The sequence below is a fragment of the Lynx canadensis genome, chromosome B1 (genome assembly GCF_007474595.2).
Source record: "Lynx canadensis isolate LIC74 chromosome B1, mLynCan4.pri.v2, whole genome shotgun sequence".
Lineage (NCBI taxonomy): Eukaryota > Metazoa > Chordata > Mammalia > Carnivora > Felidae > Lynx > Lynx canadensis.
This window is the reverse complement of record NC_044306.2, coordinates 35,073,025-35,100,249: the sequence shown is the minus strand read 5'-3', so window position 1 is coordinate 35,100,249 and position 27,225 is coordinate 35,073,025. Positions and strand designations below refer to the sequence as shown.

Below are 27,225 nucleotides of genomic sequence, written 5' to 3'. Positions count from 1 at the left end.
TCTGCTGTCAGCTGTGCTGGGAACCAGGTGGGATGTTGAGTGTGTGTGTGAAAGGGGAGGCTGGAAAAGCACCATCATTGTCTCTAAAGATCTCAGCCCCCGGGTCTCAGGCAGAATGGGGCAGCCCCCAGGACCAGACAGCAGTCTGACAAGCAATGCTGAGAGAGAACTCACGTCACAGGGCCCAGGGCAAGGCCTGATTGTGGGGAGAAACCAGAGATGGGAGCTGAATGTGGCCTTGTGTGCAGGCTGTTTTGATTCCGGAGTGGCCATGGGGTTGCTGGACTAGATGACATTTCTAGCTCTTCTGCTCCTAATGTTTTCCTTCTGTGTGCTCCAGTTCCACACCAAAGCTCTCGTGTGTTTGTTTACTTTCTTCTTTGAGCTCGGGTTTTTGAGCAATCAATTGCGGGAAGCTGGGAGTGGTGGGGCACAGCTTACCCGAAGCAACTCTTCTCGCCCAAGGTTTCAGAGTCCTGGGGCCTGGTGGATCCTGCTAGGCGACAGCAGTGGCACCGTCTGGGCCGGCTGCTCTGCCAAGAAAGAAAACTCCGGTCCTTGGCAGGTGCTGGGAGTTGAGCAGGGCATGAGGTGCTACACGTGTGTTCTCTGACGTAAGCGTCTCAATGACAGGTATATGATTCTGTTTTATAGGACGAGAGACTGAGGCTGAGAAATTAAGTTGTCTGGGCCACATGAATGTGAAGTCAGGTCCAATGACTCTTGCCACCTGTCTGCACAAAGTGTATCAAATGCCCAGGCAGTCCTTGTCCCAGAGAAGGAAGGTCATGCAGGAGGCCAAGGACTTCCCTGGGGCCGCCCCAGGTTGGGCCTCCTTTATATACTTCCTGGCAATCCTGTCTTCCAGGCCTGTGGGTGGGAAGAGGTGCTGGTGCCTTGCTCTGCCGGGATGGGGGTGGGGGAGACCTGTGAACGACAGGGCCATAGCCTGGGTGTGGCCTGGGCCCCAACACTGGTTAAACAGCAGCTGGAAGAACAAGACCTACGTGCACACCATCTGTTCTGTCCACCCTGGTCCTCACCGCGATCTGCTTCTAAGTTGGTAGGTCCAGCCCATCTTGTGCAAATGATTATTCTCCAGGAACCCACTGGCCTGTTCCTCATCCCCTGTCCCAGCTTCTCCACATTCCCTGATGCCCTCATCAAAGATAGCAGGGTTGTGACTTCCTTTCCCTGGGGCAGAAACCAAATCCACACCCTCTTTGATAGATCCCTGAAACCTCCCCAGCAAGCCAACCCTACGCCCCTGGGCTGCCTGCCACGACAGACCTGCCTGTACAATGACTACTTCTGTGCCTTGACCTGGTGTGAGGCAGGAGGTCACTGGAGGATCACAGGCCTGAGGGGTGAGGGGGACCTGTGGGGTCAGAGTCAGAAAGGGCTGTAGGCCACTGGGTATGCTCATGCCATTAGAGAGGTGAGCCGATAGATTTGCCCAGGGCCACAGAGTTGCTTAGAGCAGGACAGTACTCCCTTCTGTTCCACAGGATCCTTGTCCCTGGGTCGGACGACTTTGTCTTTGTCATGAGTTTTGTGACTGCATGGCCCACAGAGCAGAAATCCTGTAGATTAACCTGTAGATGTTTCTAGAGACCAGTGCAAAGTCAGGAGCACAAAGAGGTGTAAAACAGAGGCCCTGCCACAAATTGGGGGTGAAGGAAGGGAAATTAATCCATTCAATCATTTCAAACAATATTCATTCAACATTTATTGAATGCCTACTGTGTGCCAGGCACTGTACTAGGCTCTGGGAATGGAGCAGTGAACCAATCCCCCCACCCTGCCCTAAGAGGAATCTGCACGCCAGCAGCTTTGTATGAGAGGACAGTCTATGCAACAGGAGGCTAAAGTATGCATTATGCTCACTTTACCTGTGGGGAAACTGAGGAAATTACCCAAAGTCCCACAATAAGAAGCAGATCATGCATTTGAGGCTAGGTCTGTGTGACCCCAAGGCTGTGCTTGCCTGTCCTGCAGCTTCCTACTCCCTCAAGGGCTTCCAGCCTAGTCGGGGAGGTAGAGCCGATGTACCAGGCAAAGTGGCCATTCCAGGAGGCCCAGGAGTGGTTGGTGGGAGAGTGGCTTAAGCACACAGAGGACAGAGGCTGTGGGAGGGAGACCCAGAGTCTCCGGGTTTGTGAGTGCAAGGAGGACGAGACACAGGGCATAGGTTGGCGAGAGGGATAGTGAGGGCACTCCTTGCAGAGGGAACCTGGAGGGACTGACTCATACCTGAAGCAGGCAAGTTACAGCTGTGCCCACAGGTGTGCTTCCCTGAAAACAAACCAGCCTGACAGAGACAGTGCAGACTGGAGGCCGGTGGAAGATGCCAGAGCCAGCTCTGGTGGGCCCCGAGGTCTCCAGGGTGAGGGTTGCCAGTTATGGCTCTGGGGAACCATTTGCCAGATGGTACTGAGCTGGTGCCTGGGGCCTTTCTTCGGCTGTCCTCTCCAGAGCCCTAGAGCCTGGGTTCCAGGTGGTTGGCAGAGGGCTGGCCACATGGGCAGCGAGGGCCAGTGGTGACTGTTGGGGCTGGCCCACGCCAGGCGGGGCAGCAGAGAGCGTGAGGGGAGGGCAGCTAGGAATGGAAAGAGCATCAGCCCGGGAGAGTGCCCAGCGCCCTCCAGCCAGCAGTCTCTCCATCTCTTGGGCCTGGAAGGTCTCCCTGAGCGGAGCAGGCTTGAGAAGCATCTCAAACAGGGAAGCTCTGAGCAGCCCGAAAACCCCAGCAGTCTGCACCACCGACTAGCCGGGGCGCCGGCCGTTGGGGAACGGAGTTGAAGAGGTCCGAGGGGCGGCCGGGGCTGGGGATCTGTGGGTGTCGGGGCTGCATCCGCGCCTGTGTCGGAGCCCGGAGTGGGCGGAGATGCCAGGCGGACCGCAGACAGACCCAGCCGGCCCTGCCCCGCCCCAGCCCCGGGTGTGGGGGTGCTCGAGGGGCCCTTCGAAGGCGGGTGGGCGCCACCGGCCTGGGGGAGCTTCGGGGGGGGGGGCGCCAGTCTCAGCTGTTTGTGAAGTGGGGCTCGCGACCCGTCACCGGAACGCCTCCGCGGCACCCTCAGGGGGCAGTCGGGAGGAGAAGGGCACCTCGGGGATGACGACCGCAGCCTTCAGGGGGCTCTAGGGAGAGACCCTCCCCCCACCCGCACACCCCCCGCGGGGCGCGGGCCAGGTGGCAGCGCCGGGGCTGGGCTGCGCGGAGGAGGCGTCCTCCCCGGCCAGGGGCGGCGGCAGGGGCGGCTCCGGGATCACATGGGCGGAGGCAGGTCCTGGAGCCCCGGGCGGGCTCTCCCCAGAGTCGGGCAGACGGCGGCAGCGGCGGCAGCGGGAGCGGCGGTGTCTCCACACCTTCCCTCCTTCCCCTCCCTTCCCTACCGGGCCTGGCCTCCCAGCCCGACGAGTGAGAGCGAGCCAGGTGAGCGGGAGCCAGGTGAGCGCGCCCACCTGCGCACCGTCCGCACGGCCGACGAGCTTCCCGGCTCCGGGGACCTCGCAGCTCTGCGCGCCGCGTCTCGAGACTCTGCGCAGCTCTCAGCGCCTCGGCTCTTTCCTCCGCCCACGGCCTGCAGCCTCCCTAGAGGCTGGTGCGCCCCGCGTGCTGAGCTTTCCTGGTCCCGGGCGCTCCTCCTCCAGCCCCCGGCCTGTGGGTACTTTGGCCTCGGAGCACAGAAGGTGCCAGAACTGGGAGAGCCGGGCCGACGGGCTGGGCACCTCCCCGGGGCCCCGGGCGCGGAGTCCACAGGCAGGCTCAAAGGTCTGAGACTCCAAAGCGTCTATGAACCTCCAGCGCCAACCTAGGGACCTAGGCAGGGACAGGGGCTAGTCCGGAGCAAAAGGGGAAGCCAAGGACCTGGGAGAGGGCAGACAGCTCCTCTTGCTTGGGCGTCCTCTGCCCAGGTTCCTAAACACGGGAAGTGGCCCTAGTGTCTTTGATGTTGATTGGCAGCACTTGCAGTCACTGGGCCTCCCCAGGGGCAGCCCCAGGGTGGGTGCTGGGCAGGGTGGTGGCCCAGGCTGGCATTGCAGCTTCCTGCCTGGGTTGGCTCCCAGCTCCATAACTAGAGGCTCAGGAAATCCTACAAGGGCTTGGTGTGCAAGGACACTCCCTTGCCCAGCGGAGGGGGCAGTGGATGGGAGGCCTGTGGCCCCAGCTAGCAGGCAGCATCAATCAGCTCAACCTGCTGGCCACTGCCAGGGGGTGGGTGTGCCCAACTTGGCAGATGAGCCCGTCCTCCTGGCCGGGGCTGTTCAGAGGGCAGCAGGCCCCTGGAGGAGGTGGGAAGCCCAGTCTTGCCTATCTGGACCACATCGCCAGGGGCCAGGCAGGCAGCCAGGAGGCCCCTCTGAAGACCTTGGCCCAGTCCCCATCCAGCCAACTACTTGAAGAGTCTGTGGTGGCATCACCCCCTTGTTTGCTATCACTCCTGTTCCCAGAGTGCTGCCCTCCCCCAGAGTGGGGAGGAAGTACCTTGTGCAGTCAGTTTTGGGGACCGGAAGCCAGCGCTGGTGGGACTTAACCTTGTGGTGGGGGAGGGGGAGAGGCAGGAAACCATGACATCTCCTACCACCTGCTAGCCCCTGCCGCCCGTTCTCCGGCAAAAGGCCCTGTGAGGCACCCTAACAGCCTGCCTTTGGGGAGTTGCTTTGCTGAAGATGGTGGCGGTGAAGGGGGAACTCAGAGTCACGGCTTCCCAGGGCGGGGGAAGTGAAACTAGGGGGGGGGGGAGGGAGTTAGTCACTTCCTCTACCCTCCCCTTCACCCGCCCAGCCCCTGACTGGCTGCTCCCTGGACCTGTCATCCCCTCTCTTTTACCTCTTCCATCACCTTACAGTGTCTCCATCCCTTCTTCCTCAGATATGGCCCTAACAGTGGATGTGGTGGGGCCAGGGCCCTGGGGCTTCCGGATCACTGGGGGCAGGGATTTCCACACGCCTATCATGGTGACCAAGGTAAGGGCTAATTCCAGGAGCTAAGGCGGTACCCCCAGAGTTAGGGTCTACCCTGTCTACCTGGTCCCCACAGGCACCTTTCTTTTTTAATTCTGGAGCCAGAAGGCCTGCTTCTGGGAGTGTTAGCCTGGGGAGGACCAGGCTCCTGGGCCCTGTTGCCGTGGGGATGTGGTGACCACTTCAGGAGCAGACTACTAGGGAGTGAAAGGGAGCTGGTCCAAGTACAGGGCCTGCTCTTTTCTCCTTGCTCACCAACCCCATACCTGCTGGCAGCCATTTTGGGAGGTTACGAGAACAGGAGCCCCAAGTTCTTGGCAGTTTCCTCTTGACCCAGGCCCAGGCCAGGGAGCATTCATGCAGAAGGCCTGTGTGCAGGCAGCCACCTGCATGGTGTGATTTGCACGGGCAGGGCTCTCTATCCAAAAGTATTTCCAAGCACAGTCCCTGAAACTCTGCCATTTCTTCTGGAGGCCCCTGTTAGAGTGTCAGTGCTGGGGTGGGGGGTGGGGTTCCACTCCAGCTTTTGGAGGGGATTAGCTGATAAGCTGGGCAGACACTTCTGTGCAGAGAGACAAAGGGGGACACAGGCCAGTCTGGTTCAAACCAGGTTCTGTGTTTCTTGGGCAAGACAGAGAGAAATTCCCTCTCCTCCATCCCTACCTGAATGTCATCACTGTCTGAGCAGGGGTGCCTCAGACCACTTGCTTCTCATCCCCTCCAGGTAACTGAGAGGAGCAAGGCTGAGGCTGCTGACCTCCGGCCTGGAGACATTATTGTGGCCATCAACGGGGAGAGTGCTGAGGGTATGCTTCATGCTGAGGCCCAGAGCAAGATCCGCCAGAGTCCCTCACCCCTGAGGCTGCAGCTAGACCGGTAGGCCCTCCACCACTGCTGGGCCTGCCAGCATTCCCCTCCCCTCACCAGCCCGCTGCACAGTGGCTGCCCTCACCCCCTGTTCTTAGCCCCAGCCCGGGCTTTCTGGGCCCTTTTGGCTCATCTTTAGACGGTCTAGAGTGGGCTGAGGGGTGTCCCTGTACCTAGCTGGGCATGTAGCCATGGGCAGGGCAGGCTGGCATCAGCCACCTGGATGCCCGGGTTTGACTGGTTCCCAAGTGTGCAGGGCACAGGGTGTGGGCATGAAGTGGGTTGAAGAGGGGAAAGGTGTGCCTTAGGCTGGGTCTCCTGGGCCCCTGCCTCCAAGAGGGGGTGGCCTTTGTTCACGTCCTGGGGAGTAGGTTGAGGAGTTTGGAGGCTCATTCCCCAAAGAACCCCTCTGTCCTTCCCCTTTGCCTCTCCAGGCTGTGTTGGTGAAGGCAGATTCCTGGGCTTGGGTTTTCAGTCCAGAAGCCTGGGTTGGGGAGGGGAACAGGTGGCTCCCTGGGGTGGGGCATCATAGTGAGTCACAGGGAAGGAATGCTGGAAGATCCCCCAGCCAGGAGAACCCTCTGGGCGGGCCTTGAACTTGAGTCAGATACCTCCTGCCTCTCTGCCCGCCCCCCCCCTTCCCCATTGGGCTCTCTCTGGGCCCTGGCTCCATGCCCTCTCTTCACCTCTACCATCCCACAGTGCTGTAGAAGCTGGCTCCCATGATGTCCCGGCCCCTTTAGTGACTCCCTCATGCCACTCAGACTCATGAGTGTTTGCAGGAGTGGGACCCAGATGAGGAGGGTGGAGAGTAGTACCTCATGGCAGCTGGGAAGGGGACCAAAATCTACAAGAGACTGCAGAGTCGGGTGGGGGAGGGACAGGGAGCTGCTGACACCACCATTTCCTCTCAGGTCCCTCTTAGAGGGATCCAGTCCTGTCAGGGAGTGGGCCTGGCCAAGTCCCTCCAAGCCTCCAGCTCCATGTTGGGCAGGTCAAGACTCTCTGCCTCTTCTTTCCCTTGCCCGGCCTGCTCCTAAACCCTCCTAGTCTTCCCCATCTCAGGAAGCCTCTTGAGCACCCAGAGCTCTGTGGCAGGAAGCAGTGCTCTGGACTGGAGCCAAGGCCCAAGCTCCCTTCACTCTGATCCCACACCCCTCCCTGGGGAGGCTGAGGCTGGTGTGTGTGGTGACTGAGGTTCTTGTTGACCTCTCTAGAAGTGGCCAGACAACCAGGAACGGTATAGTGGGATTGGGACACGGCAGGCTCTTTCTCCACCCTCAGCTAGTACCAGCCCTCCAATGTCCTCCTGTTCAAGGCTCCAGTGGGAAGGGCTTTGAAGGGGGTCTCCTGGGGTTCTTCTCTTGCTGGCTGCCTTGGTGATTGGCGGAAAGCTGGGCCTGCTTGTTGCCCTGGCTCTCCAGGTCCTGCAGGAAGGGGGGCTGGCTCCACCCTTTGTTTTACGGAGAAATGTTTAGAAGGGACCATGGAGCACCTGGGTGCCTCAGTTGGTTAAGCATCTGACTCTTGATTTTGGTTCAGATCATGATGTCACAGTTGGTGAGTTCAAGCCCTACATCAGGCTCTCCACTGACAGTGTGGAGCCTGCTTGGGATTCTCTCTCTCTTCCTCTCTCTTTGACCTCCCTCATGCAGCACACAGGCTCCCTCCCTCTCTCTCTCTCTTCTCTCTCTCTCTCTCTCACTCAAGAATAAATTAATTAAAAAAAAAAAGAAGAAGAAGAAGGGACCAGGAATGATCCTCCCCAAGATATTCCAGCCATTAGCAGCAAAGCTGGTGGGGAATAGCCTCTGGCTGGGCAGAGGAGAGTGAGCAGCTGGCCCAGCCATTGTTGGGCTTTAGGAAACTCACTTTCCTTCTCTAGGCTTCAGTTTTTCTATGGGTGAAAGATAAAGAATTATTTATGTGAAATCAGCAATCTTCCCCAAAGTTGATCTACAAGCTGATGCTGACCAGTGACAAAGTCTGTATGAAATTAAAAAAAAAAAAGGAAAGAAAGAAAGAAAGAAAGAAAGAAAGAAAGAAAGAAAGAAAGAAAAGAAGGAAGGAAGGAAGGAAGGAAGGAAGGAAGGAAGGAAGGAAGGAAGGAAGGGAGGAAAAGAAAAAGGCCTCTGGGCTGACTCAGTCAGTGGAGCATGTGACTTTTCATCTCAGGGTCGTGAGTTTGAGCCCCACCCCACATTGGGCACAGAGATTACTTCAAAAAAAAAAAAAAAAAAAAAAAAAGGGCACCGGTGTGGCTCAGTCGGTTAAGCATCTGATTCTTGATTTTGGCTCAGGTCAGGATCTCACAGTTCATGAGTCTGAGCCCCGTGTGAAGGCCCAGAATGGGGCCTCACTTCAGGCTCCAAGCTGATATGCCTATGGATCCTGCTTGGGACTCTCCCGCCTCTCTCTGCCCCTCCCCCGCCTGCACCCTCCCTCTCAAAATAAATAAATAAGTAAACTTTAAAAAACAGAAAAGAAAAAAAAGACAAGAGATAATAGGAGGAGTTTTTACTAAAATTGAATTTATTGAACTTTTCGCTGAAATTCTACATACTGATGCTAAACCTTCCATTCCTTTGAGAAATGATGGTAGTTGTTAACAATAGTTGTTTGTTTTCAATTTGGCAAAGTTGAAATTTGACAGCCTGATGTCCAAATGTTTTGAACCTTGTACTAATCTTGAGAATCTTGTGGGAACAGCTGCAATCTGTGGCCCTTATCCTGTTAGTGGGGGGCCAGGACCCCTGTGACTTGCCTCCCCCCCTACCCTCTCCTCAGGTCTCGGGCTGCTTCCCCCCAGCAGACCAATGGGGAAAGCTCTGTGGAAGGGCTGGCGACTCGCTTCCAGGTAGGATGGTGCCTTCTGTGGAGAACTCCAGCACCCCAAAATGAGGGGAGACCTGAGGGGCAGGGCTGGTAGGGGACAGGTACCCCCTTCTCAGTCCTTCTCTCCACAGGGCTCCGTGAGGACGCACACTGACAGCCAGTCCTCCCTGAGGTCTTCCTGCTCCAGCCCAGTCTTTTCCAGCCCCCAGCCCGGCAGCCCGTTCTCTGCCCTGCCCCCCACCAGCCCGCAGGCCCTCCCTGGAGAGACTGTTGTCAGCCGCAGGTGAGCCCAGGGGGTGAGCACCGCAGCCACAGGGTCTGGACCAGGCCTCTCAGGCTGAGTAACTGGGTTTAGGGGAGTTTGAGGGCACCCTCCTCTTCCCTGAGGCAGGCTGGGTGGGACGCCTGGCGCACACATCATCCATTTCCCCCATTTCAGTTTCCAGAGCCTGGCACATTCCCCGGGATTGGCTGCTGCTGACCGCTTTTCCTACGGGGGCCACCCCAGAAGTCGACCGGTGAGAATACCTGGTGGGGAGGATAGATCCTCCCGTCCTGGCTGGTTGCCAGTGGCACCCATTGGGCTGCAGATGGCGGGTCCCACCTGGGCAACCAGCACCTCATCTCTTAGCAACAAGCATGCCCCTCTCCTGAGCCAGAAGGCCACTGTGTCTGGTGGTAGGCCACACTTCCTGTGCCTGGGGCCCTGCCCTGCCAGTCCCAGGTGGCCTTCTACCTCTTATACTCCCATTTGCCGCCTCCCCCCTTCTGCTAGCTTCCTCCCTTCCTGAGTGTTTCTCTTGGGCCAGGGCTGAAATAGTTTTGCTGCTGTTGTTGGGATGGTTCCCTCTGGCTCTGGCTGCATCTCTTGAACACATTCCTCCCCATTCCAAGCCCCATGCCTGCCCCCAACTCCCATCACCCCATCCCCCTTCCTCCTTGTCTGACTCAGCCCAGAGAACCACCAATGGGACTGTGGTTCTGCCTCAAGTAGCACTTGGCTTACTCTCTGTCTGCCCCTCTCCCTGCTCTTCTACCCTGGATGCCCCCCTCCCAGGTCCCACTGTGAACTAGTGACAGCCTTCCCCCCCCTCCACCTCCCTTTGCATTTCTCCTCTCTAAGGGCAGGGGTGGTGAGGAAGTGAGGGACTGAGTCGGCCAACAGTCCTGGGCCACAGCTGCTGGGGGCAGAGTTGGTGGGGGGCATGTCCAGCCTTTGGGGTGAAAGGGATGAGGCCCAGCTGCTGGAATCCTACCTCCGGTTGATTCTGCATTCCAGAAAGCAGAGTCTTTGGAGATGGCTGGGGGAGGGAATTAGAAACTGGGGGCTCTGGAGAAGGAAGGAGTGGGCTTCACTGGGGGCTGCACAGTAGGGGCTCCCCAGTGGCCTGCTATGGGCCCACCAGGTGGCCTGCCAGGCAATGTGGGCATAGAAATGCATTCAATAAGATCCCCGTCTTTAAAGAATTTAAAATGCAGTTGGGGAGATAAGACAAACATGTAAAGCAGTTTTGGAACAATTAAGTACTAAACAGTGTGGTCTTAATTATAAAAGCAGGAGGCATTCTGGGAGGGGAGAGATGAATGTGGGCTGGGTGGCCTGAGAAGGCTTTGTCAGGAATTTTGCTGGACGTCAGAGGTAGGACCGGGTAGGGTTTAGATTAGAGAATGATAAGCCAGGGAGACGGGAAAGCAGTGTGTAAGCAAGACCTGGCGTGTTCGGGCCCGGTGAGGGGGGGCTTCTCTGGGAGATCTTTGGGCTGAGACCAGTTGGGAATGTGCTTGGCCCAGGGCGTGGCTGGAGAGGGCCCATCCATCTTGGCCTTCTTCCTTGTGGTGTCCCAAACTTGGGCAAAGGGGAGATGCTGGTGGTACAGGGAGTGTCTCCCAAAGCAGCAGCAACACCTTGGAACCTGTTAGAAATGCAAATTTCCAGGCCTCAGCCTGGACTTACTGAATCAGATGCAGGGGTGAGGGTGTGGACAGGGGGACCAGTCTGTGTTTTAAGGAGCCTTCAGGGATCTGATGCATCCAAAGATTTGAGGACCACCCATGTGGTGTAAACAGGAGCCCTGGGCCGGGTGGCAGGGAGACTTGGGCTAGTCCCACCTCTACCATCTAACCTTGGATAAGCAGTCCCCATGCACCAGGTTCCCTTCTTTGGCCCCAAGGACCGTGATCATTCCTTCAACAAATTTTTATTGAGCAGTTGCTTTGTGTCAGGCACCCTTCCCAGGCTCTGGGGATGCGTTGGTGGGTAAACAGATATTCCTAATCCAATGAAGTTTGCATTCTGGTCTGCCAGTGAGGCTGTGGTCAGATGGTGTGGGAGTGTCGGGGTCCCCCACTTCCCTCTTGGGAGTCACTGTGTACTTTTAACACCTTAAAGACTCTAAGAAGTCCCGTGAGAAATAGATTTAATTTTATTAGTTGTCTAAACTTGTTTAACTATAGAATGTCTCCTGGAATCCCCCCACCCCAACCTGCCACTCACTTATTAACATCCCTGTGTTCCCCAGAACACATGTTGAAGGGTGTTGGCCACAGATGAGCTCTTGTTGGGCAGGTGGACAGCTTTGCTGGACTTGGAGATGAAAGGTTCCTTTTGTGAAGGCAGGTATCCCTGGCTGACTAGGATGGAGGGAGGGAAGAACTTTCTCCAGTAAGGGAGTTGGGCTCCTCTCTCTCAGGGCACAGTGGTCTGGAAGGAGGAAGGGGGTTAGAGGTGAGTGTAGATGAGGTGTCTGCCGTGGCCATGATTTTGCTGCTGGCTTCCGAGCTGGCTGAGGCTGCGCTCAGTCCAAGGCACAGGACACCACCAGCCTCCATAGTACCCTTCTGGAAACTGGAAGTTGCCACCTCTGGGTAGGTACACGCCTTGCTGAGCAGATGTGAAGACAGCACCCCTCTGGCTAGCATGAGAACTTGGCTTACAAAGGGAGCCTGGGCGGATTTCTCCCTGCGAGCCGCTGCCCCTGTGCAGGGCACATGCTGGCTCAGGACAGCAAGATGGGATGTCGTTCTTAAGTAACTGGTGCTGACTGTCCTTCCTGAGGAAATTATCTTACCGTCTGTCAGTTGACCGCAGGCCACCAAGTGTAGGAGGAATGTAGACTGGGGGAAGACGGCTGGGGGAGTGAGGGTCTGGGGCTTTCTTCTCAAAACTCTGCAGTTTCTGTTTTTAGCTTTAAAATCCATGCAGTTGTCCTTGATTAAAACCCATAACTTGTCCTTGATTTTGAATTTTAAAATGGAAGAAAGTTGGCTTTCCAGGGAAATGTGCCCTCAGCTAGTGCACGGTGGCCTGTCTTTTTGTCTCTGGGGTTCCCCTTTCCGTGGGGGATGGCTGTGGAGAGGGGGCAGGGTAGTAGGGGAGGGTGCAGAGGTGCATGCCAGAAAGCAGAGCAACAATGAGGTTGAAGGCAAGATTTCCAGGTAGACGGTAAGTGAAAAGAGCCCAAGATGGATAGCACACCCCTGGGGAGGGGGAGCTGCTGCTGGGGTGTGGGTCCAGAATGGGCCTGGCCCCCAAGGCTCCATGGGGCAGAATTAGACCTCCAGGGCAGCCAGAAGAGGCTGGTCAGCCCAGACCCCGGGGCCCTCTTAGGAGAGGAAGTGTGTGTAGGAGAGAGGTCCCTTGTGCTGCCCCATCCCTGACTCCAAGACGGGTCCTTGGGCCCTTCACTCCATCCCTTTGTGTTTTCTCCTCACTGCAAAAGCATCTGCTTTCTTCCTCTCTGCTTGTTCTGCCCCTTGCCCAATCTCCTTGCAGAAACTTCACACCTCCATAGTTGGGTGCTGGCCTCTCTCCCCTTCTGGGAATGAGCAGAACACTCCCTAGTGCCCCGAGGGTAGGATTTGGTGTATTGGGCCCTTGCGCCTGAGGGCCTGTTGGTCAGCAAGAGCTGGGGGCCCTCTGGTGTCGGGCCTGGGGAACAGCCGGGCTTGGCTCGGCAGCCCAGACGGGTGTGCGGGCCAAAGGCTCCAGCCACTGACTCCTCCCCTGGTGCCTCTCTGTCCCACAGGCCAGCCTCACCCGCGCCGCGGCTGGTGACTCGGCTGTGCTGGTGCTGCCGCCTTCCCCGGGTCCCCACTCCTCCAGTCCCAGACTCAGGTACCCGGTGGAATCCGGAGGGTGGGGTGGAATCCTGGAGGGCCTGGGAGGGGCAGGAGACAGATTGGCTTTCCAGAGAGGGATTTGGGCAGGGGGAGGTCCCCGGCCACTTTAAGCCCATTTGGCTTTCCTCTGAATCCTCTGAATTCCCTCAGAATGCCTTCCCTTGGACACTCTTTCCCTGCCTTCTTGCTGGTCCTCATACCCGGGAAGGAACCCTCACTCCTGGCCGCTCCTGTCCCTGCAGTGTGGACTCAGAGGGGGGAAGCCGCCTTCTGGAGGAGGATTCAGAAGTCTACAAGATGCTGCAGGAAAATCGTGAGGGGCGGGTGGCCCCCCGACAGTCCAGCTCCTTTCGGCTCTTGCAGGAGGCTCTGGAGGCTGAAGAGAGAGGTGAGCCCCTTGGGGGCTTGGGTGCAGGAAGGAGATTCCTGCAGGATACCCCTGGACCCTGACTGGACATGATACAGAACAAATATTTCCTAAGTGCTCATCATAGGAATAGGCTCCAAGGGAGTCCCTGCACTAAAGGAGCTTTCAGTCTGGTGGGTGTTGTAGGGGTGGACCCAGAGGTGCTGGCTGGGGTCAGGAAAGTGCCAAGGGGGAATGAGAAAGGTGGGTGGTGGGCCCTGTGGGGGCTGGGTCTCCGGGGTGGGCTTCGTAGAGGAAGATGGATTTGACTTGACCCTTGAAGAAAGATCAAGATTTTAACAAAGGGCCTTAAGATGGTGGCAGAGAGCGCCGTGGCATGCAGTGGTTGGCAGCTGGAGGGCTTTGGTGTGGGAGCGAGAGAGAGCAGCGGGGCCTGGCAGCATGGAGGGTGGTCTCAGAGGTTAAGTCCTGGCCTCACGTGCCAGGCTGAGGAGTGCCCTCACCTAGAAGGGCTGGTTCAATGATGCCAGGCAGTGCATCAGATGCTGAAGTGCATAAGAGATATGGGCTCTTGCCAGCCATTCAGTTGTTCGCTCGACAGACATTCACTGTGCCTGTCTGATGGGCCAGCGATGTGCAGAGTGTGGAGGCTGAGGGCAGACAGACAGGCCCACCCAGCGCCTGAGGTGTGGTCAGTGCTGCAGTTGTACTGTGTGTGTTGGGGGGGCTCCGGCCTAGTCCAGGGGAGAGATGAGAAAGCCTGGCCTGGGCAGTGGCTTCCGGGAGGCAGAGGATGGGACATTCAGGACTACGGGATCAGCAGCCTCGCCAGCACAGTATCTGGTGGCTGGCTCCAACTCTGACACTTAGCTCCGGGGGTGTTCACTGGGGTCAGGGTGAAACGGTTTGGAGCAGACCTTGCGCATCATGACCCGAGGCCTTGGCAGGCCCCGGGGGAGGCCCCGGGGTGAGGGGAGTGCAGACGGTCAGTGGCTTCACCGCTGGAGTCCCGGAGCCCTTGGCTGCAAACAGGGACCGTACCCGCCCAGTAACATCTGTGCTTCATCTTCGTGTTGTTCCAAGGCTCGCATGCAACTGTGCCCATAAGAACCCTTTGAAAACTTTATAAAGGTGTTGTGGCGCTGTTACTATCTATCAGCAGCATCTTTTAATCAATATCACCATGCCTGCTTGGCGGGACGTGGGAGGCACCGCGCAGACACTCCTCAGGTTGCCCCAGCTTGGGCCAACTCAGCCTCAGCCAGGGAGCTGCCATGATCAGTCCCTTCCTCCATTACCCACTCGCCTTCACCCCCGGTGTTACTTCAGGGGTCTGCATGGAAGCGCACCTTTTAGGAGTCTCCTGGGAACCGTGCTAGCGGAGTGTGAGTGAGTAAACACAGCCCGGGTGCCGCGGCCAGTGGACGAGCTCTGATGTGTCCGTCTGCTCCCACCCCTCCCAGGTGGCACACCTGCCTTCCTGCCCAGCTCGCTGAGCCCCCAGTCCTCCCTGCCCACCTCCAGGGCCCTGGCCACCCCGCCCAAGCTCCACACGTGTGAGAAGTGCAGCACCAGCATTGTGTGAGTGTCTACGGCCTGGGAGGCAGGCACACCCTGACAGGGTGGTGTGGGGCGGGGCAGGGCACGGGATGCCCCCGGGAGGAGTCAACACCAGTCAGGGACCCTGGAGGGGTGTTTCCACAGCAGACCTGTGATGGGCTATGTTGGTTATTTTAAGCCTTCTCAAAATGTCTTGCTGGCTTCTTCCTGCCGCATCCCCTTCTCCCTGATTTCTTCCTCCCTCCTGGGAGGAGTAAGAAACGACGCTTCTGATTTCTCTGCAATAATCTCAAGGCCTCTGGAGATCTGCCTCTAGATGCGGTGCCTCCTCCTGGAAAATTTTGCTCTTGCCCCTTCCTCACCCCCTTTGGAAAGGGATGACTTTTCCAGAGGTAGATTCATTTTTCCTCACAGGGTGGCATTGTAATGCAGCCACATTCTCTGGAAAAGTGCTGAAAGTCCACCCGCTCCGCCATAAATTTCTTACATGCCATGATGACGGTCAGATGACTCACCTTAGGCAAATCCCTTAGCCTCTGCAGGCTTTACTGTCTCAGCTCCAGAATGGGATACTATGCATGCCTGCCGTGCAGACACAAGGGAAGTGTTGTATGTGGTGGTTCTCAAAGAGCAGCTGCACAGTCCCTGAGGACTTCTTAGAGGGACTGCTGGCCTGTACCCCAGAGTTTCCTCTTCAGGAGGTCTCTGGCCCCAGCATTTGCATTTCCAACTTGTCCTCAGGTGATGTAGTGCTATGGTCCCGGTACCTGGGACCACACCCAGAGGACCACTGCTCCATTAACAACCCAGAAAATTCAGGACGAGTTTATTTGCCTATGTGTAAAGGACAAACAGCTTTAAAAAAATATTTTTTTAATGTTTATTTATTTTTGAGAGAGAGAGGAAGAGAAAGAGAGAGCGTTAGAGGGGGAGGGGCAGAGAGAGAGGGAGACACAGAATCAGAAGCAGGCTCCAGGCTCTGAGCTGTCAGCAGAGAGCCCAACATGGGGCTCAAACTCATGAACCACAAGATCATGACCTGAGCCAAAGTGGGATGCCCAACCAACTGAGCCACCCAGGTGCCCCCCTTTTTTTAAAAATTAGAAGTCCCGGAGGTGGTGGTTGGGGGTTATTGAAGTGAGATTCCTGAAGGAAGGCTTGGGGAGTCCAGTGTCTGAGATTTGGGGATCTTTCCAGGTCCTGACTGTGGGCCTGGAACTGGCCAGGAACTAGGCTCCCCGGGAATGAGAATGGCAGCATCATGCTATCACCCTGCCTTCCCCCACCCCCACTCTCCCCCAGGCTAATGGTTCTCCCCTCTGCATTGCCCCTGCAGGAACCAGGCTGTGCGCATCCAGGAGGGGCGGTACCGCCACCCAGGCTGCTACACCTGTGCGGACTGTGGGCTGAACCTGAAGATGCGTGGGCACTTTTGGGTCGGAGACGAGCTGTACTGCGAGAAGCATGCCCGTCAGCGCTACTCCTCGCCCCCCGCCCTCAGCTCCCGTGCCTGAGTACCCGGCTAGGTTCTCAACCTGCCCTAGACCGCGTAGGCACCTGTGCACCAATAGCAAGCTGGCATGGAAGGGTGGTGGTTGGTGGTGGGGCCCCTGCCTCCAGGCTGGGTGAGGCTAGAGCCTGCGACCTGTGATGGGCTGTGGATGAGGACAGCCTCACCATCCCAGGCCTCTGCTAGATACTCACTTCCTCCTGTAGAACAGGCTGTGCACCAAAGTGTGAGGTGGGCACTGCATTGGATATCTTTGTGCAACAGGGATTAAGCAGGTTGGGATACAGAGATAAATATGTAGAAAGAGAGGGATAGGTCAGAGGTTAAAGGTATTCACTCTGTAAAGTTTTCAGCATATGAACTCTATAAATATACATATATGGATGAAACAAAGTAGCTCTTTCCTCTTCTTCTCTGCCTCTGCCCCTGGGGATGAACTCTGTCTACCATTGGGCAAAGAGTTTTTATTGACATAATTTTCCCCCTTTATTCCCCACATCCCCAAACCTTACCAAACCTTACCAGGTGCTTCACCACATGACACCCTCTAATGAAGAGGCTTGCATTATTTATTTACTTATTTATTTGTTTGTTTGTTTGTTTATTTATTTATTTAAGTTTATTTATTTTAAGAGAGACAGAGACAGAGACAGCATGAGTGGAAAGGGCGCAGAGAGAGAGAGGGAGACAGAGAATCCCCAAGTAGGGTCTGCACTGGCAGAGCCCGACGCAGGACCGATCCCACCAACTGTGAGATCATGACCTGAGCCGAAACCAAGAGTCAGATGCTTAACCAACTGAGCCACCCAGGTGCCTCTAAAGATTTTATTTATTTTTATTTTTTTAAAATTTTTTAACATTTATTTATTTTTGAGACAGAGAGAGACAGAGCATGAACAGGGGAGGGTCAGAGAAAGAGGGAGACACAGAATCTGAAACAGGCTCCAGGCTCTGAGCTGTCAGCACAGAGCCCGACGCAGGGCTCGAACCCACGGACCGCGAGATCGTGACCTGAGCCAAAGTTGGATGCTTAACCGACTGAGCCACCCAGGCGCCCCTAAAGATTTTATTTTTAAGTAATCTCTGCACCCTGTGTGGGGCTTGAACTTACAACCCCACGATTAAGAGTTGCATGCTCCATCAACTGAGCCCGCCAGGTGCCCCTCCTGGACTCTTTTATAAAGATGCCAGTTTTACTGGGATAATCTCTGGTACTTTAGAGGAATGAGTTTCTCATCCGGAGCCTGGAGAAGAGGAGGAATGCCGGAGGGCGGGCAGCAAACAGGAGGCAGGCCCGGATGTCCATGCTATCCAGGCCTGGCTCAGTGACAGTCTCATGCTCCACCAGCACTGGCTGGGCTGGCACTCGGTGCCCCTCGCTCTACTTGGGGTGAATGCTGCCAGCCCAGCTGACCTACCCAGATGAGCCGGGTGGGCAGGAGTGGGGGCAACATGTAGAGTATCTTTTGCACTCCGCCAAGGCTGTCTGCACGCACTTGAGAAAGATAATCACTGGCAATAACCTTGAACTGGGCTGCAGGTTAGTCTTGCCTGGGAAGCATACACCAGAGGAGCCCCACCCTGAAGGACCTACCCCCCAAAGGTCCTCACATCCAAGCCAGGCTTGCTCTGTGTGTCCCTTCCCTGGGAGACCCTGCTGGCTTCAGTGGTAGTTGATTTGAAAAACAAACAAACAAACAAACAAACAAACAAAAAACCCAGAAACAAAAATAATGGGTGACTAGTGTTAGGTGTGCCTGCCCTCAGGTATGTTTGAGTTGACACAGGGGGCAGTGGTCCCCTACCAGATTTTAGGCTTGATTCACCCACCAACCCCAGTCCTAATCTCAGAGACATTTCAGAAAGGTGCATGAGTGCTCCAGACCCACCCTGTTCCCCAGTTAGCCTGAGGAATGGGCCACGGCCTCAGCTTTATTTTCACAGAAAAGATCAAAGCTGGGCTCCAGAGGGTGTTTGTGCTCTCTGGTTCTTTTGGGAAGGAATCTCGGTGGACTGTTGGTGTTGGCTCCTCAGGCACCTGTTGATATAATTTACACCTTGATTTAACTGTCTCACCTTTTGCCTGGATGGCTGCCTTTATTTTCATAGAAAAGATCAAGGCTTTCTGTGGTTCAGGAGTGGGTGGGGCCAGAACTTTGGTCGGCAATGGGATAGTCTCCTTGACGCCACCTAGTGTCAGATGTAGCCCATGGCCGGGGAGAATGCCTACAAAAGGGGAATTCACCCCTCTGGAAACACTTGGGTCCTGGCACAGTGAGAATACAGAAATCTACTCCTGAAGGTAATAGTCAAGTGGCAGCCACTGAGCTGGCATGAATGAAATAATACTACATGGCAATGAGTGCTAAGAGCGGATGTGGCACATTCAGGCATGCCCTATGCCCTGTGAGTACAGAGCAGAGACCATCTGTGTGTAAGGACGAACAGGACTTGGGCAGGTGGAGGAGACAAACGTCCACTGCCAGGGGTGAGTGCAGGTGGAATGCTCAGTTTAGGGCAGCGGCTGAAGGAGGTACCAAGAGAAGACTGGAAAGGGAGATGGGAGCCTTGAATGCCAGAAGAAATGGTTTGACTTCACCTTGAGGCTCAGGGAACATTTTGAAAATTTTAAGCAGGGAAGTGACAGGTTGGAAAGGGTGGGTTGGAATATGAACATGGTGGGCCAGCGGTGTTCTGAGGAGTAGAGGAGAAGAAGTAGGGAATGAAGACCCTTGTGAAATGGGTATGCCTGGGAGTTGTTGAATGCCTTTCGAAGGCTGGACGGGTTCAGGCTGAAATCCACCTCTTTAGTTGTGGCAGGCAGCTCTCCTCCCAGGGGTCGGAGGGTTTCAGAGTGCTTTGCGGCTACACAGCCAGCTCGAGCTTGGGGGCAAACTTCTTTGGGAGATGGGAGTTATTAGTCAAACCCATTTGTCAAAGAAGGTTGCGGTCTTTGATCTTTTACTCCTGCCCTCAACCCCACCCCAAGCCAGCTGTGAGCACCCACCCCCTGTGTCCCAGTGGTGGGGGGGAGACATCACCTAATTTTTTTAACCTTTATTTTTGAGAGAGAAAGAGAGAGAGTGCAGGTGGGGGAGGGGCAGAGAGAGGGGGACAGAGTGGGTTCTGTCTTGACAGCAGCGAGCCTGATGCGGGGCTGGAACTCACAAACTGTGAGATCATGACCTGAACTAAAGTCGGATGCTCAACTGACTGAACCCCCTGGGCTCCCTGAGAGACCACCTAATTATATGACTCAATTTATCCAGTACTGTACCCTCTACTTTTTTTTTTTTTTTTTTTTTGGCATTTTGGGGAATAACCTCAGAAATGATGACAGATTCAAGTTAGAGGTTCCCAGGGAGAGCATCTAAGATAGCCACCTTCAGTTAGAGATGGGAAGGTGACATTCCTAAGTTACAAAGGTAGATAATTCTTTTTTTAAAATAATTTTTTCATGTTTATTTATTTTTGAAAGAGAGAAAGAGAGAGCGTGAGTGGGAGAGGGGCAGAGAGAGAAGGAGACACAGAATCCGAAGCAGGCTCCAGGCTCCCAGCTGTCAGCACAGAGCCCGACTCAGGGCTCGAACTCAACGAGCTGTGAGATCATGACCTGAGCTGAAGTTGGATGCTTAACTGACTGAGACACCCAGGCGCCCCACAAAAGTAGATAATTCTAACAGCACGAAATTTTGAGTGCTTTAATCACCCACCTACAGAGGTAGGTATTCCTTGTTCTGTAAATGAAGAAACTGCGGACAGGGAGGAAAGTGACTGGTCCGAGGACTCCTACTTGGTAAGGGGGTGTGCATGCTGGGGAAGGAACCTGGAGTCTGAATTCTGAATTTCTGGTGTGGGGTGGGGGCTCTTGCCCCTCCATCACCAGAGGCTGCCTTCCAGGCCACAGGGAGGTCACCATGGCTCCCAGCCATCTCTGCTCTGGCAGGAGCTGCCCTCTGCCTTCTTGGCTTTGCCCTTCCTCCCACAGGGCATAGCTCAGTGCTGAGCTTGCAGGAAATGTGCTTCCTGAAGCTGGGACTTCCCCATGGAGGTGGAGGGGCAGCTGGGCATCCCTGGCCTCAGCCTAGGGAATGACTCTGCTCAGTCACCATGCATCTCAGGAACTCAGGGCAGCTGCTCACCCATCAGGTGGGCAGCGAGGGTGTGGCTGTGCTCTGGGCACACGGCTGCTCCAGTCAGGGCCGCAGAAGGCAGATGGGAGGGAAGGGTGTGGCCCCCAGCGAGGGATCCCCAGCACGATGAGGGCTCAGGCACATCTACATGGGGGTCAGGCAGTGCAGGAGCCCACCACCCGGAAGGGAGTGTGCTTGGGTGTGTGTTGTGGGGGTGGGGGTTCTTTTGAGCCCACACAAAGCCTTGTGCTGAGACACCACATTCCTGCTGGCTGGGCTTCCTGTTCCAGATGCATTCTTGCCCCAGAGTCACCAGGGAGACCGCTTGGAATCTGGCCCCACATTCTCCAAATTCAGGGCGAGATCCGACAAAGGTTCCCTCCCTTTCCCTCCCTACCCTCTCACTTTGGAGGAAGGAAGCCACCTGATAGGCCAGCCCTCCAACTCCCCGACCCAGGGAGGGCTGGGGTGGGGTATGACACTGCCTGCGGGGTTTGGTGCCACACATCCTGTGGGACCTGCATGAAGCAGTTCCTGCCAGGCCCTGCGTTCATTTCCCTGTCTGTATCTGGGAAAGAGGAATGGGGCGGGGTGCTGTCTAGGAGGACAGGGTTAGGAGGAGGCCACCCAGACGACCTGTGGCTAGCAGAGAAGGGCTTGGCCTGAAAATCAAGGTGTTAAGAGATGTCAGGTAATTCAGGCACTTGGCTCTCATTCTTTCTCAGACCTGGTTATAGGCCTCAGTTTCCCCATCTTCTACAGTCAGAACCTTACAGTTTGTGGCTCTTTGGCGAAGGTTCCTGTGTAAGGTATTTGAGGAAGGGTATGAAGGAGCATGAAGCAGAAGGGGTGGGCAGACTGTTTTCTCCCTCCCAGTTAACAGCTGCTTCCTCCCAAGGGCTCTGGTTCCAGCCCCTCCCCCAGAGGCTCAGGTGCAAGTTTGCACGTCCACCAGTCTCTTTATCTGCCTCCAGGGGATTTGGGTCCTGCTGGGATTTTTCCAGCCCTGTCCCCTTCCTCAGGAGGATGAGGTTTTCTTAGAGGCCAGCAGCCCTCTGGTCACCAGGCTGTGTCACCTTCGGCAGCTCCCTAGGCTACCAGCTTGAAAGCAGGCTGGGACCCTTTAAGGGTGGGGGCTGGTGGAATCCCAAGGGCCAAAAGAGGGTTGGGGTTGGGGGACAGGGAAGTATTCACACTTCCACCGCCTTCAGGCTGCTTCCCTGTTCGCCTGGCTCACTTCCCTAGATCGTGAACTCCCCCCCCCGCCCCCAGGCCCCAGCTTTAGGGTGCTCGGGTGCGGGAGAGGTACGGGACGAGGAGGGGATCAGATCTAGTAACGAGGCGCTCTGCCGTTGTTGGAAAGGATTTCCACGTGGACAGGAATCATTTCCCCCTTCTATCGCGTCAGGTTTGCGAGTGGCTGAGTGACGTGCCCCAGGCACACAGCAGGGAGTGCAGGGACAAGCGTGCAACCAGCACGTGGGACTCCATTTCCTTCCGCGCGGCTGTCCAGTCCCTACCGACCCTCCACCCCCATTCCCAGCTTCGTTTCGGCGGCAGGAAGACAGACCAGCATGTGAACCGCGGGTGGGGGGTGCCCGGTAACCCCGCACCTCGAGCCAGACAGCGTCCCCAGGCGGGGGCTTCCGTTCCCCGGCCAGGGGCGGGAGCGTGGGACTGCCCGGGGCCCGAAGGACCGGGGACCCAGGCCTTTCCCCGGCTCCCCCGCGCGCTCCGCGCTCCCCGGCTCCCAGCCCCCGCCCCTGCCCCCCACGGCCCCACTCGGCGCGCCCACCCCCAGCCGCCCGCACACCTGCGCGCCCCTCCCCCCTGCCCGCCCCTTCCCCTCGCCCCCGCGGGGAGTGTCCGGGGGCCGCGCCCAGCCGGGGCCGGACGCGCGTGCGAAGCCGCCAGCCCGACAGCGGCTGGGGGACGTGGGCCGGGATCGCGGGGCGGCTGCAGCGGCCGCGGCCGGGGCGCCGCGTCGGGGCCGGGAACTGGGCCATGCTGGGCCGGCGGCGCGTCTTCGCCGTGGAGCCGCTCGGCGGCCGGGGTGAGTCGCCCACCCCCAGGCCGGCCCGGGCCTCCTGCCCTGGAGCCGACTCCCGCGCCCGGGCCCCGGTCTGTGTCCCCTGCCCCAGCCCGCACACCCCGCCGGAGGCGCCCGTCCTCGCCGCCTCCCTTCGGACGGGCTGAGTGATGGCGCCTCGCACTCTGGAGACTCTCTGGGTTTGGGCGTTAAATCAGCCACCACCTTCCATCCCACTCCCTTCGGGCTCCACTTCCCTCTAATTCCCCATCTGGATCCTTCTCCGCCCAGCCCTTGCCCCCGCCGGCAGGTCCGAAAGCCCCCCCCCCCCCCCAGCGGCGGCGGCGGAGCCGTTCCCGTGGTAGACTTCCTGGCTGACCTCCTTGGCCAGAGGGGCCTGGCCTGGCACCCAGCTCTCCTGCGTGGCCCGCGGTGAGACGTGGGCGGCCCTCCATCCTCTCCAGCCGTAGTTTGTGCATCATTATTACAGTTGGGGACCCAGCTCGTGGGTAACCCCTGCCGCTGCTTCTCCTCCTACCCCCTCCTAATTCCAGTTGGGTGTGTTTTTTTCCCCCCAACTCTCCGCAAAATCTTCACTATTTCCCATTTAAAAGAACAGAAGCCCGCAATGGTTATAGCTGTTGTTATTTTATTACTCTCCCCCAGGAGCTCCAGGAGAGACTTCATCTTGCATCCTGATGCTAGTTTGGACTCCAGGCTTCCTGCTTTGTGCCCTTTCCCGTCTCTCTGAAAGCTGGAGGGTGGGGGTGGAGGTCGTAGCCATGCTGCCCGGTGGGGAGCAGTTGAAGAGACTGGGGCTCCCCATTCATGACCTTAGGTCTTAGGCTGACCCTAGGCTCCAGAGCACAAGTGCTCCCCAGAAGAAAGCAGCTACTCCCTCAAAGGAGGGTGGCCATATAAGGAGTTGATAAATAGGACCTGCAAGGCTTTGTCCATATCCTGGGTTTGTGATCCTTAACAAAGACTATTTGTGAAGGGATCTTGTCCTACCTTCTCCAGCCAGGGATGGGGAGATATCTGGGCGGGGCCGTGGCTGTCCAGTCCCGGCCCCTCCCTTCACCTCTGGCCCAGGACACTCCTCCCCTGGGAATTTTGCCAGCTTCCAGGAATGCTGGGGGCGTTCAGGGCAGCCTGCCCAGCCTGATACTCACTGTCCTTGCAGATGGGGTTGGCGAGGACCTGGCACGCAGCTGTGTAGTACCTGGAGTCAGCAGCACCTACCGAAGGATCCCGGACGCTGTTCAAGGTTGCTCCCTGGACTCCTGGAAAGGGGATGGCCAGCTGAGAGGTGTCAGGAGGCAGGAGCCACTTCTCAAACTGGCTTCTCGGGACTCTGGAGTGGAGATGGTGGTTGGGGACAGCCCCCTGGCCACCTCACCAGGTCTTCCTCAGGACTCTCTGGACTTTGAGCCCACAGGGAGCCCTGATCCCCGGGCCCTTGCTGCCATGGAGCCTCCTGCCCACCTGAGCCGGCTCCTGGCCAACCGTAAGCTGGAGCAGGTGCTGGAGCGGTCCCGCCAGCTCCCGACTTCCCCTGTCGGCATGTCACAACACCACTACTCCCTGAAGCCACCTATCAAGCCTGAATGTGAAATGCCCCCTTTTGGAGCAGGGGAACAGGAGGCCACTGAGGCAGAAACTGACCTAGAGGCAGGTCTAGAAGGAGCAGAGGTGGTGAGTGTCAACTCTCAGGCTGGGTGAAGAGTGCAGTGGAAACGGTCTTTTTACATGGAGGGGTGGGTTGCTGGCTGGTGGGTCCTCCCTGACTTCTCCTTGGAGCTCTCTTGGGGTGGGGCATTCCTTGCCTCTAATTGATGGGTTGTGTCTCGGCTTGTTGCCTCAGCCCACTCCCAGCTGTGTGGAGGTGAGCAGTATGGGGGACGGCCTGGCAGCATGCCTGGCCGGGCACTGGGAAGCCAGCTAGGGGTGTGTGCCTCCTCTCCCTGGCCCCTCTGTTCCCATCTGCTGACTGCCTAGGATGGGAGTCTGGTTGAGTTCAGAAGTCTTCCTTACCTCACTCTGTCCCACAGGTGGGGGGCCTGGGGCCTAAGGCCTGGGCCTGTCTCCCAGGGCAGGGTCTCCGCTATCTGGAACACCTGTGCCTAGTGCTGGAGCAAATGGCAAGGCTCCAGCAGCTCTACTTGCAGCTGCAGACACAGAGGCCCCCAGGGGCAAGCGAGCTGCAGGTCGGGCAGGTGAGTGGGGGAGGCAGAGGAGGGCTGGGAGCCCTGCGAGCAGGGCTGCCTTCAGAACAGGCTCAGCCATCTAGTCAGGTCTTGAGTACCCATCTCTCCTGTGCACAGGATCCTGAAGCGGTGGAGGGGGAGTGGGGGGAGCAGCAGCAGCGGCCACTGCCACCAGCCCTGGACCCTTCGCCTCCACCTTCTTGTGCCCCAGGCGGTGAGGTACAGGAACTGCTCAGCCAGACCCAGGAGACAGGTGAGCTGCCATTGTGTTTCCCTGTGTGTCTTGCCAACCCAGGGCCCCCCACCCCGGGCGGACCTCCTCAGTCCTGGTTTTGATGGGTGGCTTCCTGTTTCTGGCCCTGGGTAATGGGATTTTCTTTCTGAAGGGGTCAACACAGCTTCACCCCTAAAGGTAGGGGTTCCCGGTGCCAACCCGCCCAGGCTTTTAGAGGCTTCAGCAGAGCCAGCTCATATCTTTCCATCCTCCCAGGGACACAAGGTAGGTGATGGGTATGTGTGGAGGCAGATGATACGGGATGGAGTCGGGGGTAGGGGGTGGTTGGGTTTGTAGATACCCTGAAGGCCAGAAACTCTGGGAAAATGACAGAATTCCTGATTGGAGCAGTCCTGGCTGTGGCGACTGCTATCTCTGGGAGCTCAGGCAGGGGTATGTTGTGGGGAGGAACTCTGTGGTGATCCCCTCACGCTCTGCTCAGCGGGATCTCTCCCACTGGAACAAGGTCAAGGTCCTGCTCAACCGGATCCGTTGGAGAAGCTCGAAACACTCTGAGTCCTCTGCCCCTCCTGATGGCCCAGCCCCAAGGTGAGTCCTGCGGCCCAGCCCAGGTTAGGGCAAAGGAAGGAGCCTGATGAAGCCAGAAGCTGAGACTATAGTGCCAATTGTGGTTTTTTGTTTGTTTTTTTTTTTTTTTTTTTTTTTTTTTTTTTTTTTTTTGTCCCTTTGAAATCTGAGAGGTGTAGATAGTCTTGGCGAGGGTGGTGGAAGAAACAAAGTAGTTAAAGTGTCCCATTTACAGATGAAGAGGATGGGGACTGGGCTGGGGAAGGAAGTCGCTTTCTGAATCTACATGCATGCAAGGCAGTGACAGAGCCAGGACCAGCATATGGGGAGTCTCCCTCATGCAAGCCCAGCAAAAGCCTTCACTCCTCACGGCTGAACCGTAGGCCACCTCCCGGATTTGCTGGGAGAGCAAGGTTGGGACACAGAGGATCCCACAGGAGATGATGGGGGATAATGCTGAATAATTCTGTGGCGATAAGAAGCACTACGTCAACATCCCCAGGCTCCCCACGGCAGATAAGCAATGCTCCATCAACTCTGGGGCCATTGTTACCTTGTTTGCTCCTCCTAGCCTAATGCTTCCTTTCCTTTTTCACAGGATTGAGTCAAGGGGTGTCCCTGAAAGACCTCCATTCCAGCCCCTCCGGAAGACCTTTATGCCATCATTTGTGGTTAAGAAGCAACGAGCCAAAAACCTTTCTGTATGCTGAGAATTCCTGGCGCAGGGACATGACCTTGGGTGGAGGGGTGTGCAGTGCAGTCATCTTCCTCGCCCTTTGCCCTGTTACTGTTTCTGGGCACTGCCAGGAAAAGCTGCTGATGCTCACCCTTCTCTCTGAGGAGAAGGCTGGACCTTTCTCCTCTGGGCAGCCTGGCAGAGGAGCCCTGGTTCCCTGAGTGGCCCCAGGGTGTGGCAGCCCCTGGGCGCCTTGCTGGTTGCCAGAAATCCCTGGGCCTAGACAATGTGAACTAACTTATTTATCAGGAGTCCATGGAGCATGTTTGGCCTGGTGATCTATTGGGGCCTAGCATGTCGCAGATGTGTATTTATGCAAAGTGATACGTGTATCTCTGCAAGTCTGTCACTGTTGTGAACTGGCTGGATCCAACCATGTCTTCTGAATCATGCATTCAAAGGGTTGGTCTGGGTGAGGTAAAGGATGGCCACCTTCATTCCTCAGTGGGCAGTTACTGATTTGGAATCTTGCTTTCCTCCTCACACCCTCGTGGGCAGCCCTAAGACAGAGAAGGGTGCTATCTTGGGTTCCTCTGCATTGAGTCTTGCCTCTGGAGCAGAGTCCCTGAAGACTGAACCTGGAATAGAAAGGTCAGGGACAACATGGAGAATAGCAGAGTAATCTTCAAGGTCTGCCTTTAGCTGCTTTGGTCCCTAATAACCTTAACACATCAGAGTTGAAACCAGAGACTCATTCTAGCTTTTGACTCTAGACTCATAGCTTTCTACTTAATCTCCCAAATGGTCTAATGATACCTGTCTTACCTACCTCACAGTCTTATTAATGAAGATAAAACGAGTTGAAACTGTCTCAGAGTGCTTTGTGAACAGGAAGGGGGAGGGTATGGGTGTTGGAAGAAGGCCAAGCTGGAGGGATGATGGGAAGGCCAGAGGATAAGGGAGGACTGGGGTTGCTAATGGAGACTAAAACGGCCAGTGATTAGCAGCAAGACTTAGAGCAGGTCACTTTACTGAAGTCTCAGGTTTCCTGGGAATTAGGGCACTAATTCCTGACCTAATCTTCCAGCCTTGGGAGGACTAAAGGAAATATTTCCTTTTTTTTTTTTTTTTTTAAAGAAACTCTCTGAGTGC

At 56.6% G+C, this 27,225-nt stretch overlaps 2 protein-coding genes across 11 annotated transcripts; both read left to right on the top strand.

The window, feature by feature from the left end:
- Positions 1-2,657: 2,657 nt before the first annotated feature.
- PDLIM2 (PDZ and LIM domain 2) lies at positions 2,658-16,622 on the top strand. 5 transcript variants are annotated; one of them, XM_030312421.2, is made up of 10 exons: positions 2,658-2,806; positions 4,877-4,971; positions 5,693-5,844; positions 8,623-8,692; positions 8,802-8,953; positions 9,110-9,188; positions 12,696-12,784; positions 13,032-13,177; positions 14,620-14,737; positions 16,053-16,622. In XM_030312421.2, exons 2-10 carry the CDS (start codon positions 4,879-4,881, stop codon positions 16,228-16,230), a joined length of 1,077 nt encoding a protein of 358 aa, XP_030168281.1. In that variant the 5' UTR covers positions 2,658-2,806; positions 4,877-4,878; the 3' UTR covers positions 16,231-16,622. The 5 variants fall into 5 exon arrangements, 4 of the variants coding, with proteins under 4 accessions (XP_030168281.1, XP_030168282.1, XP_030168280.1 ...); XR_004343513.1 differs by lacking the exon at positions 2,658-2,806 and adding an exon at positions 3,262-3,436 and having other exon boundaries at positions 12,940-13,177; positions 16,053-16,619; XM_030312420.1 differs by lacking the exon at positions 2,658-2,806 and adding an exon at positions 3,277-3,436.
- Positions 16,623-19,851: 3,229 nt separating this feature from the next.
- Positions 19,852-26,943, top strand: CB1H8orf58 (chromosome B1 C8orf58 homolog). 6 transcript variants are annotated; one of them, XM_032592842.1, is made up of 7 exons: positions 19,852-19,892; positions 23,572-24,083; positions 24,440-24,604; positions 24,713-24,848; positions 24,982-25,094; positions 25,312-25,418; positions 25,996-26,943. In XM_032592842.1, the coding sequence occupies exons 2-7, from the start codon at positions 23,754-23,756 to the stop codon at positions 26,105-26,107; spliced, it is 963 nt and encodes a 320-aa protein (XP_032448733.1). In that variant the 5' UTR covers positions 19,852-19,892; positions 23,572-23,753; the 3' UTR covers positions 26,108-26,943. The 6 variants fall into 6 exon arrangements, 5 of the variants coding, with proteins under 5 accessions (XP_032448733.1, XP_030168273.1, XP_030168272.1 ...); XM_030312413.1 differs by lacking the exon at positions 19,852-19,892 and adding an exon at positions 22,364-22,412 and having other exon boundaries at positions 25,336-25,418; XM_030312412.1 differs by lacking the exon at positions 19,852-19,892 and adding an exon at positions 22,364-22,412.
- The last annotated feature ends 282 nt before the right edge of the window (positions 26,944-27,225 follow it).

Coding starts and splice junctions, on each gene's coding strand:
- CB1H8orf58 (XM_030312410.1), top strand. CDS start 23,415: ATGGGGAGATATCTGGGCGGGGCCGTGGCTGTCCAGTCCCGGCCCCTC. Junction 24,849..24,981: donor CAGCCAGACCCAGGAGACAG/GTGAGCTGCCAT, acceptor TTCTTTCTGAAG/GGGTCAACACAGCTTCACCC. Junction 25,419..25,995: donor CCTGATGGCCCAGCCCCAAG/GTGAGTCCTGCG, acceptor CCTTTTTCACAG/GATTGAGTCAAGGGGTGTCC.
- PDLIM2 (XM_030312421.2), top strand. CDS start 4,879: ATGGCCCTAACAGTGGATGTGGTGGGGCCAGGGCCCTGGGGCTTCCGG. Junction 8,693..8,801: donor GGCTGGCGACTCGCTTCCAG/GTAGGATGGTGC, acceptor TTCTCTCCACAG/GGCTCCGTGAGGACGCACAC. Junction 8,954..9,109: donor GAGACTGTTGTCAGCCGCAG/GTGAGCCCAGGG, acceptor CCCCCATTTCAG/TTTCCAGAGCCTGGCACATT.